The 15,266-nt window shown below is 44.3% G+C and overlaps 2 protein-coding genes across 5 annotated transcripts in view; one reads left to right on the forward strand and one right to left on the reverse strand.

The window, feature by feature from the left end:
- The window catches only part of trappc12 (trafficking protein particle complex subunit 12), a 173,879-nt gene extending 168,347 nt beyond the window's left edge, over positions 1-5,532 (reverse strand). For 2 of the 4 annotated variants that reach the window (XM_063038373.1, XM_063038389.1), the window contains exon 1: positions 5,269-5,523. The gene's annotated coding sequence lies outside the window, so the exon portion shown is untranslated. Of the gene's footprint in view, positions 1-5,268 lie in introns of all 4 variants that reach the window. The other 2 variants (XM_063038380.1, XM_063038399.1) reach the window with 2 other exon arrangements.
- A 36-nt stretch (positions 5,533-5,568) lies between these two features.
- Positions 5,569-15,266, forward strand: part of eipr1 (EARP complex and GARP complex interacting protein 1) — a 129,449-nt gene continuing 119,751 nt past the window's right edge. The window contains exon 1 of the mRNA XM_063038424.1: positions 5,569-5,752. Within this exon, the coding sequence (XP_062894494.1) occupies positions 5,711-5,752 (42 nt within the window). The 5' untranslated portion in view covers positions 5,569-5,710. The remainder of the gene's footprint in view (positions 5,753-15,266) is intronic.

A 15,266-nucleotide genomic window follows, 5' to 3' on the forward strand; every position in this document is an offset into this window, starting at 1 on the left:
AATAGTTCTTTGTGTTTTTTTTGCCATTCACTTTGTTTCTGAACTCATATTGTACTAAAGGCAGCTTCATTCTATCAACTGTACTTAGCCCACTGTGATTTTGAACATACTCATATCATTCTACTTTGCATTCTCTAACCCTCCACATTTCCATTCTCCTGCCTGAAACTGTTCTATTTTTAATTTCTGTGACTTCTACAGATGTTCACATTCTTCTTCAAGTTCAGGAACTAGAACTGGAGGTGATACTTCGTGTATCAACATTCGGGAATGAAAAGGTCATCATACGAGGAACCTTTAATGGCTCTGGGTTGGTACTCGCTGGATGGGGAGATCTCATTGAAACCTTTCCAATGTTAAAAGTTCTAGTCAGAGTAGATGTGAAAAGGATGTTTCCCATGGTGAGGGAGTCTTCGACAAGAAGGCACAGCCTAAGTTTGGTGGGGTGTCCATTTAAACAGAGATGTGGAGAAACTTCCTTAGTCACAGGGTAGTGAATTTGAGGAACTTGTTAGCACAGGCAGCTGTGTGGGCCAGGTCTTAGAAACATAGAAACAAAGAAAAACTACAGCACAATGCAGGCCCTTCAGCCCACAATGCTCTGCCGAACATGTCCTTACCTGAGAAATTACCTAGGGTTACCCATAGCCTTCTTTTTCAAAGCTCCATGTACCTACCCAGGAGCCTCCTAAAAGACCCTATTGTATCCGCATCCACCACCATCCCCGGCAGCCCATTCCACTCACTGCGTAAACAAATTACCCCTGACATCTCCTCTGCACCACTTCTAAGCACTTTAAAACCATGAACTCTTCTGCTAGCCAATTCAGCCCTGGGCAAAAGCCTCTGACTATCCACACAATCAATACCTCTCATCATCTTATACAGCTCTATCAGGTCACCTCTCATCCTCTGTCGCTCCAAGGAGTAAAGGCCAAGTTCATGCAACCTGTTCTCAGAAGGCATGTTTCCTAATCCAGGCAACATCCTTGTAAATCTCCTCCGCACCCTTTCTATAGTTTCTACATCCTTCCTGTAGTGAAGTGACCAGAACTGAGCACAGCAAGTGGGGTCTGACCAGGGTCCAATATAACTGTAACATTACTTCTTGGCTCCCAAACTCAGTCCCATGGTTGATGAAGGCCAATGCACCGTATGCCTTCTTAACCACATTTGGTATGCCTTCTTCCCTTCCAACCTGTGCAGCAGCTGCAAGTGTCCTATGGACTCAGACCCCAAGATCCCTCTGATCCTCCACACTGCCAAGAGTCTTACCGTTAATGCTATACTCTGCCATCATATTTGACCTACCAAAATACCTGAGATGAACTCCATCTGCCACTTCTCAGCCCAGTTTTGCATCCTATCACTGTCCTGCTGTAACCTCTGACAGCCTTCCACACTATCCACAACACCTCCAACCTTTGTGTCATCAGCAAACACACAAACCCATCCCTCCACTTCCTCATCCAGGTCATTTATAAAAATCACGAAGAGTAAGGGTCCCAGAACACATCCCTGAGGCACACCACTGGTCACCGACCTCCATGCAGAATATGACCCATCTACAACCACCCTCTGCCTTTTGTGGGCAAGCCAGTTCTGGATCCACAAAGCAAGGTCCCCTTGGATCCCATACCTCCTTACTTTCTCAATATGTCTTGTATTGGGGTACCTTATCAAATTCCTTGCTGAAATCTGTATAGACTACATCTACTGCTCTACCTTCATCAACATGTTTAGTCACAATTGCGTAAGGCACAACCTGCCTTTGACAAAGCCATGCTGACTATTTCTAATCATATTATATTTCTCCAAATGTTCATAAATCCTGTCTCTCAGGATCTTCTCCATCAACTTACCAACCACTGATGTAATACTCACTGATCTATAATTTCCTGGGCTATCTCCACTCCCTTTCTTGAATAAGGGAAAACATCTGCAACCCTCCAATCCTCTAGAACCTTCCTCGTCCCCATTGATGATGCAAAGATCATTGCTAGAGGCTCCCTCACCTCCCACAGTAGCCTGGGGTACATGTCGTCCAGTCCCAGAGACTTATCCAACTTGATGCTTTCCAAGACCTCCAGCACACCCTCTTTCTTAATGTCTATATGTTCAAGCTTTTCAATCCACTGTAAGTCATCCCTATAATTGCCAAGATCCTTTTCCGTAGTGAATACTGAAGCAAAGTATTCATTAAGTATCTCCTCCAGTTCCATACACACTTTTCCACTGTCATATTTGATTAATCCCATTCCCTCATATCTTATCCTCTTGCCCTTTACATACTTGTAGAACGCCTTGGGGTTTTCTTTAATTTTCCTCGCCAAGGCCTTCTCATTGCCCCTTTGGCTCTCCTAATCTAATTCTTAAGCTCCTTCCTGCTAGCCTTATAATTTTCTAGATCTCTGTCATTACCTAGTATTTTGATCCTTTTGTAAGCTTTTCTTTTCTTCATGACTAGATTTACAACAGCCTTTGTACACCACAGTTCTTGTACCCTACCATCATTTCCCTGTCTCATTGGAATGTACCTATACAGAACGCCACACAAATATCCCCTGAACATTTGCCACATTTCTGCCATACCTTTCCCTAAGAACATCTGTTCCCAATTTATGCTTCCAACTTCCTCCCTGATAGCTTCATATTTCCCCTTACTCCAATTAAATGCTTTCCTAACTTGTCAGTTCCTGTCTCGCTCCAGTGCTATGGTACAGGAGATAGAATTGTGATCATTCTCTCCAAAATGCTCTCCCACTGAGAGACCTGACAAATGACCAGGTTCATTTCCCAATACCAGATCAAGTACAGCCTCTTCCCTTGTAGGCTTAGCTACATATTGTGTCAAGAAACCTTCCTGAGCACACCTAACAAACTCCACCCCATCTAAACCCCTCACTCTAGGGATATGCCAATCAATATTTGGGAAATTAAAATCTCCCACCACGACAACTCTGTTATTATTACACCTTTCCAGAATCTGCCTTCCTATCAGCTCCTCGATGTCCCTGTTACTATAGGGTGGTCTATAAAAAACACACAGTTGAGTTATTGACCCCCTCCTAACTTCCACCCACAGACTTAGTAAACAATCCCTCCATGACTTCCACCTTTTCTGTAGCTGTGACACTATCTCAAATCAAGAGTGCCACACTCCCACCTCTTTTGCCTCCCTCCCTGTCCTTTCTGCAGACACCTAAAGCCGGCACTCAAAGTAACCATTCCTGCCCCTGAGTCATCCAAGTCTCTGTAATGGTCACAACATCAAAGCTCCAAGTACTGATCCACGCTCAAAGCTCATCTGCTTTGGGTGTATTTAAGGCTGAGATTGATAGGTTTTTGATTGAACACAGCATCAAAGGTTATGGGGAGAAGGCTGGGGAGTGAGGCTAAGGAGGGGAAAATAAATCAGACATAATTAAATGGTGGAGCAGACTCAATGAGCCAAAGGCCTAATTCTGCTCCAAGGCCTTTCGGTCTTATAATTTTTAAAGTTTATTTCAATTTCCCTCTTCCGTACTGAATACATAGGGTCCTATATCATAAAGTCCTTTATCTTTGGAAATATGCTTTCTCAACCAGCCCTAATACTTAGAAAAAGATTTATGCACATATACCACAGCTACACCCACATCTCTCAATTCCTTTCCTCTTGCAGAACTATCTACTTCAACATGCTGTTTGCCTGGACTTTTGATGCTGTGTTTTATATTGTTTTTCCTCTAATTTTTTGTGTGGGGAAGGGGTCAATGTTTTTCTTTGAATCGGTTCCATGGTTTTCTTTGTTTCATGGCTGTCTGAAGGAAGATGAATCTTAGGGTTGTGCACTGCATACATACTTTGATAATAAATGTACTCTGAATCTTTGAATCGTTCATGCTACACTTTACTAAACACCGCTTATGACCCTTGAGAACTCTTTGCCCCAGATAATGTCACAATTCTTATTTTTGTTGCTATGCTATTTCCTACCCATGCTTCCACTACTCCTCTAATTGATTTAGGCTTTTAGCCATGCTGCCAAGTCCACTACATTGCGCTTTAAGAAATAGCTCTTAGAAGTTCATGGTAACCACATAGCCCTCAAAAGAAAACTCCCATCTGCTTACTTGAACAAGAAGGGTCTTTGACCTGTACATGCTAATTCTGCTATCCACAGATACTGGTTAATCAGCTGGACATTTGCATTGTTTTCTTTCTTACCTAAACATGAATTACCTTTTCCATATTTATGCAGGCTCCCTTTAATTAGTCCATACTTGCACAAATGACTGTTAATTTTGTTTTGGAGTATTGTTCGATACCCAATTCAAAAATTTAACTGGCCTGAAGTTGCCATTGAAGAGATCCAAGAACTCACAACTGAAGTTAAGGACTAAACCCTAGCCACATAATTGATGTACTCTATACGAAAACTGAAATAGTAGAAACATAGAAAATAGGTGCAGGAGTAGGCCATTTGGCCCTTTGAGCCTGCACTGCCATTCAGTATGATCATGGCTGATCATCCAACTCAGAACCCTGTACCTGCCTTCTCTCCATACTCCCAATCCCTTTAGCCACAAGGGCCATATCTAACTCCCTCAAGTAGGTCATGATCCTTTAAACTTTCTATCATTGTCTCATACATGTCTCTTTAAAATCTTATTCAGGTCACCTCATAGTCTGTCAAATTCAAGATCTATATTCAGCGATTTCTTGAATGGGGTGGGGCAGGGTTGGCTGGAGAGGAAAGTAAGAAGTGAAGAATATGGATATTAGAATACTGAAACACTCACAAAATGTTGGAGAAAATCAGCAGGCCAGGTAGCATACATGGAAAAAGGGTAATGTCGACTATACTCTTTTCCATAGATGCTGCCTGGCCTGCTGGGTTCTTCCAGCATTTTGTGCAGGTTGCTCGGATTTCCAGCATCTCCAGATTTTCTCTTGTTTGTGATTAGAACACAGAAACCCAAAGCCGGATTTGTATTTATAGTCTTCAGGTGGTCGCAAAGTGGTTGTGGTCGCAAAGTGGTTGAGAGACAATCACTTATGCCGCAGAAAATACGCAATTTACACAACAAGATCCCACGATAAAAGCAGTCTGATAATAACAAGATATTGTGGGGTTCACTTGGGTCAGGTCAGCAGAACAATTCCTCCCCTGTAAACCTGTCACGAGATCTCTATTCACCAGAAAGACAGGCACCTGTCTCAGCTGCAAGACGGCACCTCCGCCGCCACATCACACCCTCTGCACTGCAACCAACGATCGCATACCTGCAGTACACAACGACTAATAACGGAGCGGCCGTCAACCCCGTCCAGGAGGGAAGGCCTGCTTTTCGGTCCTCGGTGCAAGGCAACAGCAAACACGGCTGCCCAAGCGCTGGGTAATTACAGCCTCGCCTCCTGCCCTGTGCCCTCGCCGATGGGGTGCTCACAAGGCCAACTGACCTTTCGCACCTTAGCTTCGCACTCCCACTTCCTCACCTTCGTCTCTCCAACAGGTCCTCTACCGCTATCACCGGCTTGCGCTTTGCGCCTGCGCCGTTCACACCGGAAATGTACGGACGGCAAGTCACAGGGTCACTTTCGCGAACTGTCAGAGTCGAAGGATCTGAGTGTTTTCAGCGTGTGTTGTTTGTCGCGTCAGTTGTTTGTCGTTTTATTTCCTCCCTCTCTTTTGCATACTCACCAACGTTTATATGAGATAGGGAAAATGGAAGACGACGCACCCGTTATTTATGGGCTTGAATTTCAGGTAGGGGAATTGAAACATGTTAAGGTGGATCTTTGTGGGAGAGGCCGGAGTTGGCATTTTGGGGTAAAGGTGCCGACTGCAACCTGTTGTGCTTCCTGTGCCATGCAGGTGACTACTAGATTTCATTGGCTGTAAACCTCTTTTTTTTTAAGACAAGGACTTGAACGGAACTGATAAGTGCACGTCTTTTAACAAATCCAACCCATTTCAGTGGTGCATGTAATCTGCAGTCGGAGTTGTTGTTTCTCCAATGGGGTATTAAACTAAGGCTCGGTCTGTTGAGTAGATGTACTGATCCATGAGAAAAGGAGTTTCCGCCTATAATTATCCCTCAGCCAAACAAATAAGTTACTTTATCGTTTGTGGGAGATAGTTCTGGCCAAATTGACTGCGATGGTGGAAATACTTCATTGGCTATAAAGTGGTTTGCAGTAACCTGCGAGTTGCTATATAAATGTAAATTATTAAGCCAAGTGCTTAGGACCTGTCCATAACCGGTGTGAGTCACCAATGAAGAAGAGACGAGACATATCAAGATAATTTTAAAAACAAAATACATACACACTAATCAAAAAAGTGAAATCTTAAAGAGGGAGGTGAGGGAGCGAGAATGAAAGATGATGAGGTCTAGCTTACATTTCCTTAAGTCCAAGCCACAGCTGTCAATTTTTCTCACTATATCCCTTTCCCATTTCTGGAAATGCATTGGTTTACCTCTTCAACCCCATTTGTCCAAAAATACAGCTCACGAACACAGTGTATAAAGAGAATTTGTACAGGGTAAGATTTGCCAGTGTCTCTTGGATAGTATCCTCAAATCATGGAGATCCAAGCATAGATGGGATAATCTTTATGCCAATGATAGCTTTGTCAATGATTAGTGCAGGATCACTATAAACTAATTCAAAAGCATGAATTAGAAATTCTGCACTGTACGAATGCTTCTCTTTCCTGAAAATTAACCTACTTTCTATTCACGTTGCTTTCCCATTTATTCCATGAGCTTCAATTTTCATGACCAGGCAGCTTATTCGAATGACTGAATAACCAAAGAACTGATTGTGGACTTTAGGAAGGGGAGTCAGTGGTAGAAAGGGTGAACAGATTCCAGTTCCTGCTTATCAATATCTCAGAGGATCTACTCTGGACCCAACACACTATTGTAGTCAGGAAGAATACATGCCAGCGGCTATACTTTGTTAGGAGTTTGAGGAGATTTGGTATGTCTCCAAAGACCTTTACAAAGTTCTATATATGTACGGTGGAGAGCACTTTGGCTGGTTGCATGACAGCCTGGGATGGAGCCTTCAACGCTCAGAATTGCAATAGAATGGAGAAGGTTATGAATTCAGCCAACTCCCTCATGAGCACAAACCTTTCTACCATTGAGTGTGCTCAATAAGATAGCATCCATCATTAAAGACAGTCATCCATCTGGGATATGCCCTGCTCTTGTCATTACCATCAAGGAGAGGTACAAGAGCCTTGGGAGCCATACTCAATGGTTCAGGAACAGCTTCATCCTCTCTGCCATCAGAATTCTGAGTGGTCAATGAACACTGCTTCATTATTCCTTTTTTAGCACTATTTATTTCTGTAATTCATAGATTATTATGTCTTTGCACTGCACTGCTGCTGTAAAACACATTTTACTTCATATGTCAGTGATTATAAATCTGAAACTCTTTAACATCACATCACCTACATTTTCCTCTTTGGCCCTTTCTGTTACATCAACAGAATTCTGTTTTCAAGTGAGTCAGATGTGATTTCTTCCAACAAATCCATGCTGACCTTGCCTTATCAATGCAAACCTATCCAAATGATGGTATTTCGAAAAGTTTCTCCATCATTGACATTAAATTGGACTGTCGTCATGTAGATTGGTGGTCTGTCTTGTAGATTGTAATTATGAAGTGCTTTGACTGACTAGTAATGGATCATATAAAATCCCACCTTTCAGTTACATCGGACCCTTTCCAGTTCACATACTACTCAATCTGGTGAATTGATGCTGCTGTAGCCTCAGTTCTCCACTCCGTCCTGTCCCACCTAGAAAATGATGCCTCATATGTCAGGTTGTTGTTCATCAACTTCAGCTCGACATTTATGATCATCCCTCAGATGCTGATGGGTAAACTGTCCTCACTGGGACTCAACACCCCTCCTTGTAACTGGATCTTGTACTTCTTGATGGAAAGACCCCAGTCAGTTCAAGTTGGCAGCAACATGTCAAGCTCCGTCATGCTCAGCCCACATCATCAAGTTTGCAGATGATACAACATTGGCTGGCCTTATCAGTGACATTGATCAGTTGGCATGCAGAGAGGTCGTAGAGAAGCTTGTTAAATGGTGTGAGAACAACAACCTGAGTCTCAATGGGGACAAGACAAAAGACTGTGGACTTCAGAAAGGCACAAGTCAACCACTCTCCATTGCACATCCATGGCTCTGCCGTGGAGAGAGTGAAGAGTACAAAACGGATGATCTAACTTGGACTTGCAACACATTCACCTTCGTCGAGAAGGAACAATGGCGTCCACACTTTCTGGGAAGATTGAGCCATGCAAGGCTCCCCACCCCCATTCTAACACCATTCTCCAGGAGCACCACTGAAGATGTCCTGTCTGACTGTATCATTGTGTGGTACAGAAGCTGAAAGGTACTGGACCTCTGGACCCGACAGAGGATAGTAAAAACCACCTTGAGGATCAGCGGGGTCTCAATAGGTCAATTTCAACAGGTTCAATTTAATGTCAGAGAAATGTATACAATATGCATACTGAAATTCTTTTCCTTCGCAAACATCCACGAAAACAGAGAGGTGCCCAAAGAAACAGAGCTGTTTCCGAAGATGCAAGCAAAGGGGCTACTGTTAGGCGCCATCATTCTGAGCTCCACCCTCCACCAATTCCGAGTGAGCTGGTCTCACTCCCTTTTGTGATATTTATTAGGAGCATTGTATACAAAGGGCCTGATGCATTGTTGAGGATCTCTACCAGCCATCCCACATTCTCTGACCAACTACTGTCAGGAAGGAGGTACTGGTACTGGATAACAGCTTCAACTCTCAGGCTGCTAAACTAATGAATATCCTGCCACCATCGAGGTCTTGTCACTAGGACAGCGAGCTGTTTACTGTTTACCTGTGCTGTGCACTAAATGCACTTTGAATTATATTTTATTGACTTATTTCTGGTGATAATTTGTCTTGTGTGCTGCATGTGATATGTGTTTCGTGGGCAGCTCGTGGTCCAGAGGAGCATTGTTTCGTTTGGTTGTATATATGTTATCAGATGTCAATAAACTTGAAAATTGAATTTTTACTTGAGTTACTGGGCTTATGTCAATTCCTTTTTTTGAACAAGGTTGCAACAGCTGCAGCCCTCCATTCCTTAGTACTAACCCAGATTTATAGAGATTTATAAGATTAAGATCAATAGCTCTGTAGTTTCTATCATTTGTCAGCATCATAGGTTGCGTTGCATCAGGTTGAAGTGATCTATCAGCTCAAAGTACAGTTATCTTTTCTGGTAAATGAGAATCTAAAAACTTAGTGATGATGGATATCTGAAATAAGGGGACATGTTAGAAACACTCTGCAGGTCAGGCAGCATCTGTGGAAGAGAATCAATTGACATTTCAGATTGACAATGCTTTGTCAGCTCTTTTGAAAATTTCTCTTTATCAGTTTTCAACCAGTACAGCACCGCAGCTACATCTTTGCTCAAACTCCAGCAACATTTTCTTCCTTAAGATCGATTGTTGTCAAGTGTTCATTTGGTACCTCAGCTATGAGCTGAGCTGCTTATTTGACCCTCAGTTTTCTTACTGCCTGTTTACTGATGAGGGCTACTACCTTAATCCCATCTGTTTGTTTTAAACCAATGGTAAACCAGTCCAGGGTCATTAAAGACATGTCATTCTGTTGGAAGATTGATCGTGGTGTAATAATATCTCTATAAAAGAAGTTGTACGTTTATTGACATTTTGAAGAGTGACTGAATGACTTTACTCTCGCAACAATTGGAACATTAACTTTAATGTAGGCTTTTTCAGTATGAATCCAGACTTGGTGGAGCCAAGGTTGCTGATTTTCTACAGATTTTTGAAGTCCAGTTCACTAGGTCACAGGGATTCAAAGAAAATCAGCTGAGTACAAGAAGGGCCAGAGTAGCCTCTACTTCCTGAGAAGACTGAGGTGCTTTGGAGTATAGAATATAGAATAGTACAGCACAGTACAGGCCCTTCAGCCCACAATGTTGTGCTGACCCTCAAACCCTGCATCCCATATAAGCCCCCACCTTAGATTCCTCCATATATCCCTTAAACTTCACTAGTGTATCTGCCTCCACCACTGACTCAGGCAGTGCATTCCACGCACCAACCACTCTCTGAGTAAAAAACTTTCCTCTAATATCTCCCTTGAACTTCCCACCCCTTACCTTAAAGCCATGTCCTCTTGTATTGAGCAGTGGTGCCCTGGGGAAGAGGCGCTGGCTATCCACTCTATCTATTCCTCTTATTATCTTGTACACCTCTATCATGTCTCCTCTCATCTTCCTTCTCTCCAAAGAGTAAAGCCCTAGCTCCCTTAATCTCTGATCATAATGCATACTTTCTAAACCAGGCAGCATCCTGGTAAATCTCCTCTGTACCCTTTCCAATGCTTCCACATCCTTCCTATAGTGAGGCGACCAGAACTGGACACAGTACTCCAAGTGTGGCCTGACCAGCGTTTTATAGAGCTGCATCATTACATCGCGACTCTTAAACTCTGTCCCTCAACTTATGAAAGCTAACGCCCCATAAGCTTTCTTAACTACCCTATCCACCTGTGAGGCAACTTTCAGGGATCTGTGGACATGTACCCCGAGATCCCACTGCTCCTCCACACTACCAAGTATCCTGCCATTTACTTTGTACTCTGCCTTGGAGTTTGTCCTTCCAAAGTGTACCACCTCACACTTCACCGGGTTGAACTCCATCTGCCACTTCTCAGCCCACTTCTGCATCCTATCAATGTCTCTCTGCAATCTTTGACAATCCTCTACACTATCTACAACATCACCAACCTTTGTGTCATCTGCAAACTTGCCAACCCACCCTTCTACCCCCACATCCAGGTCGTTAATAAAAATCACGAAAAGTAGAGGTCCCAGAACAGAACCTTGTGGGACACCACGAGTCACAATCCTCCAATCTGAATGTACTCCCTCCACCACCACCCTCTGTCTTCTGCAGGCAAGCCAATTCTGAATCTACCTGGCCAAACTTCCCTGGATCCCATGCCTTCTAACTTTCTGAATAAGCCTACCGTGTGGAACCTTGTCAAATGCCTTACTGAAATCCATATAGATCACAACAACTGCACTACCCTCATCTATATGCCTGGTCACCTCCTCAAAGAACTCTATCAGGCTTGTTAGACACGATCTGCCCTTCACAAAACCATGCTGATTGTCCCTGATCAGACCATGATTCTCTAAATGCCTGTAGATCCTATCTCTAAGAATCTTTTCCAACAGCTTTTCCACCACAGACATAAGGCTCACTGGTCTATAATTACCCAGACTATCCCTACTACCTTTTTGAACAAGGGAACAACATTCACCTCCCTCCAATCCTCTGGTACCATTCCCGTGGACAACGAGGACATAAAGATCCTAGCCAGAGGCTCAGCAATCTCTTCCCTCGCCTCATGGAGCAGCCTGGGGAATATTCTGTCAGGCCCCGGGAACTTATCCGTGCTAATGTATTTTAACAACTCCAACACCACCTCTCCCTTAATATCAACATGCTCCAGAACATCAACCTCACTCATATTGTCCTCACCATCATCAAGTTCCCTCTCATTGGTGAATACCAAAGAGAAGTATTCATTGAGGACCTCGCTCACTTCCACAGCCTCCATGCACATATTCCCACCTTTATCTCTAATCGGTCCTACCTTCACTCCTGTAATCCTTTTTTTCTTCACATAACTGAAGAATGCCTTGGGGTTTTTCTTTACTCTACTCGCCAAGGCCTTCTCATGCCCCCTTCTTGATCTTCTCAGCCCCTTCTTAAGCTCCTTTCTTGCTTCCCTATATTCCTCAATAGACCCATCTGATCCTTGCTTCCTAAACCTCATGTATGCTGCCTTCTTCCACCTGACTAGATTTTCCACCTCACTTGTCACCCATGGTTCCTTCACCCTACCATTCTTTATCTTCCTCACCGGGACAAATTTATCCCTTACATCCCGCAAGAGATCTCTAAACATCGACCACATGTCCATAGTACATTTCTCTGCAAAAACGTCATCCCAATTCACACCCGCAAGTTCCAGCCATAGCTTCATAATTTGCCTTTCCCCAATTAAAAATTTTCCTGTCCTCTTTGATTCTATCCTTTTCCAAGATAATTATAAAGGCCAGGGAGCGGTGGTCACTGTCCTCCAGATGCTCACCCACTGAGGGATCTGTGACCTGAGCCGGTTCATTACCTAGTACTAGATCTAGTATGGCATTCCCCCTAGTCGGCCTGTCCACATACTGTGACAGGAATCCATCCTGGACATACTTAACAAACTCTGCCCCATCTAAACCCTTGGAACTAATCAGGTGCCAATCAATATTAGGGAAGTTAAAGTCACCCATGATAACGACCCTGTTATTTTTGCACCTTTCCAAAATCTGCCTCCCAATCTGCTCCTCTGTATCTCTGCTGCTACCAGGGGGTCTATAGAATACCCCCAGTAGAGTAACTGCTCCCTTCTTGTTCCTGACTTCCACCCATATTGACTCAAAAGAGGATCCTGCTACATTACCCACCCTTTCTGTAGCTGTAATAGTATCCCTGACCAGTAATGCCACCCCTCCTCCCCTTTTTCCGCCCTCTCTATCCCTTTTAAAGCACTGAAATCCAAGAATATTGAGAATCCATTCCTGCCCTGGTGCCAGCCAAGTCTCTGTAATGGCCACTACATCATAATTCCATGTATGTATCCAAGCTCTCAGTTCATCACCTTTGTTCCTGATGCTTCTTGCATTGAGGTACACACATTTCAGCCCTTCTGCCTTACTGTTTTTACACCATTTATTCTGCTTCTCTTTCCTCAAAGCCTCTCTGTATGTTAGATCTGGCTTTCCTCCATGCACTTCTTTCACTGCTCTATTGCTCTGGGTCCCATCCCCCTTGCAAATTAGTTTAAACCCTCCCGAACCATGCTAGCAAACCTACCTGCAAGGATATTGCTCCCCCTCGTGTTCAGGTGCAACCCATCCAATCTGTACAGGTCCCACCTTTCCCAGAAGCGATCCCAATGATCTAAAAATCTAAAACCCTGCTCCCTGCACCAACTCCTCAGCCACGCATTGAACTGCCATCTCCTCCAATTCTTACCATCTTTGTCACGTAGCACTGGCAGCAATCCTGAGAACGTCACCCTTGAGGTCCTGTTCTTCAGCCTTCTGCCTAATTCCCGAAACTCACACTTCAGGACCTCATCCCTCTTCCTGCCTATGTCGTTGGTCCCAACATGTATCACGACTTCTGGTTGCTTTCCCTCTCGTACCAGGATGTCGTGCATCCGGTCAGAGACATCCCGGACCCTAGCACCCGGGAGGCAACAAACCATGCGGGTGTCCTTCTCATGTCCACAACGTCTCCTGTCTGCTCCCCTGACTATAGAGTCTCCAATGACGACAGTTCTCCTCTTCTCCGTCCCACCCTTCTGCACCACAGGGTCAGACTCAGTGCCGGATGCCCTGCCACCGTGGCTCACACCTGGTCGGTCGTCCCCACCAATAGTATCCAGGACGGTAAGCTTATTATACAGGGGAATGGCTACAGGGGTGCTCTGCACTACCTGTCTGCTCACCTTTTCTTCCCCCCTCTGACTGTCACCCAACGACCTGCTTCCGACAGCCTAGGTGTGGCTACCTCCCTGTAGCTCTCATCTGTGACTGCCTCATTCTCCCTTATGAGTCGAAGGTCATCCAGCTGCTGCTCCAGATTCCTTACACAGTCTTCCAGATCACCCAGCCGTATGCACTTCTGGCAGATGTGACTCTGCGGGAGAGGGGAGTTCCCCCAAGACTGGCAGGCCTCTCCTTCACCTTTCTGCCAGGCTGTTGTTGCCAGTACAATCTTTTATGCGGTGATGTGCTGGGGCAATGGCATGAACATAAGTGATGCCAACAACCTCAATAAACTGATTAGAAAGGCTGGTTCTGTTATTAGGAGGCAAACTGGACACATTGGAGGCTGTGGTAAAACAAAGGACCCTACGGAAAATCCTGGCAATTCTGGACAATGTTTCTCACCCTCTGCGTGCTAACTTGGCTGAACAGAGAAGCACTTTTAGTAATAGACTAAGACAACTGTGGTGCTCCCAAGAGCGCTATATGGGGCTATTCTTACCCTTTACCATTAGACTCTATAATGAGTCAACCTGCAGCTGGGGAAGTGATGACCCCCTCCTGTTAGACTGTGTGTGGTAACTTATTTTTTGTTCTTTCTTATTTCTCTTCTAATATTGAATTGAATTGACTTTATCACTTACATCCTTCAGATACACAAGGAGTAAAAATCTTTACGTTACGTCTCCGTCTAAATGTGCAATGTGCAATTTATAGTAATTTGTAATAAATAGTATGTATACAAGGACAGTCAATATAACACAGAAATACAATTGTATCAACGTGAATTAATCAGTCTGATGGCCTGTTGGAAGAAGCTGTCCCGGAGTCTGTTAGTTCTGGCTTTTATGCTGCAGTACCATTTCCCAGATGGTAGCAGCTGGAACAGCTTGTGGTTGGGGTGACTCAGGTCTCCAATGATCCTTCTGGCCCTTTTTACGCAACTGTCTCTGTAAATGTCTGAATAGTGGGAAGTTCACATCGCTGGGCTGTCCTGTACACACCACTCTCGGCAGACACCTGGGATTAAGGAAAGTACATTTCCCATACCAGGCAGTGATGCAGCCAGTCAGGATGCTCTCAATTGTGCCCCTGTAGAAAGTCCTTAGGATTTGGGGACCATACCAAACTTCTTCAACCGTCTGAGGTGAAAGAGGCGCTGCTGTGCTTTTTTCACACAGCCGGTAGGTACAGAATACGTGAGATCCTCAGTGATGTGTATGTCAAGGAACTTGAAGCTGTTCACCCTCTCAACCCCAGATCCATTTATGTCAATAGGGGTTAGCCTGTCTCCATTTCTCCTGTAGTCCACAACCATTTCCTTTGTTTTTGTGACATTGAGGGAAAGGTTGTTTTCTTGACACCACTGTGTCAGGGTGATGACTTCTTCTCTGCAGGCTGCCTCGTTATTATTTGAGATTAAGCCAATCAATGTAGTATTGTCAGCAAATTTAATTAGCAGATTGGAGCTGTGGGTGGCAACACAGACATGGGTATACAGAAAGTAAAGGAGGGGGCTTAAGACGCAACCCTGAGGGGCACCTGTGTTGAGGATCAGTGGGGTAGAGGTGAGGGAGCCCACTCTTACCACCTGCTGGCGATCTGACAAG

This window comes from Mobula hypostoma, chromosome 2 (assembly GCF_963921235.1).
Source record: "Mobula hypostoma chromosome 2, sMobHyp1.1, whole genome shotgun sequence".
In the NCBI taxonomy this organism is placed as follows: domain Eukaryota; kingdom Metazoa; phylum Chordata; class Chondrichthyes; order Myliobatiformes; family Myliobatidae; genus Mobula; species Mobula hypostoma.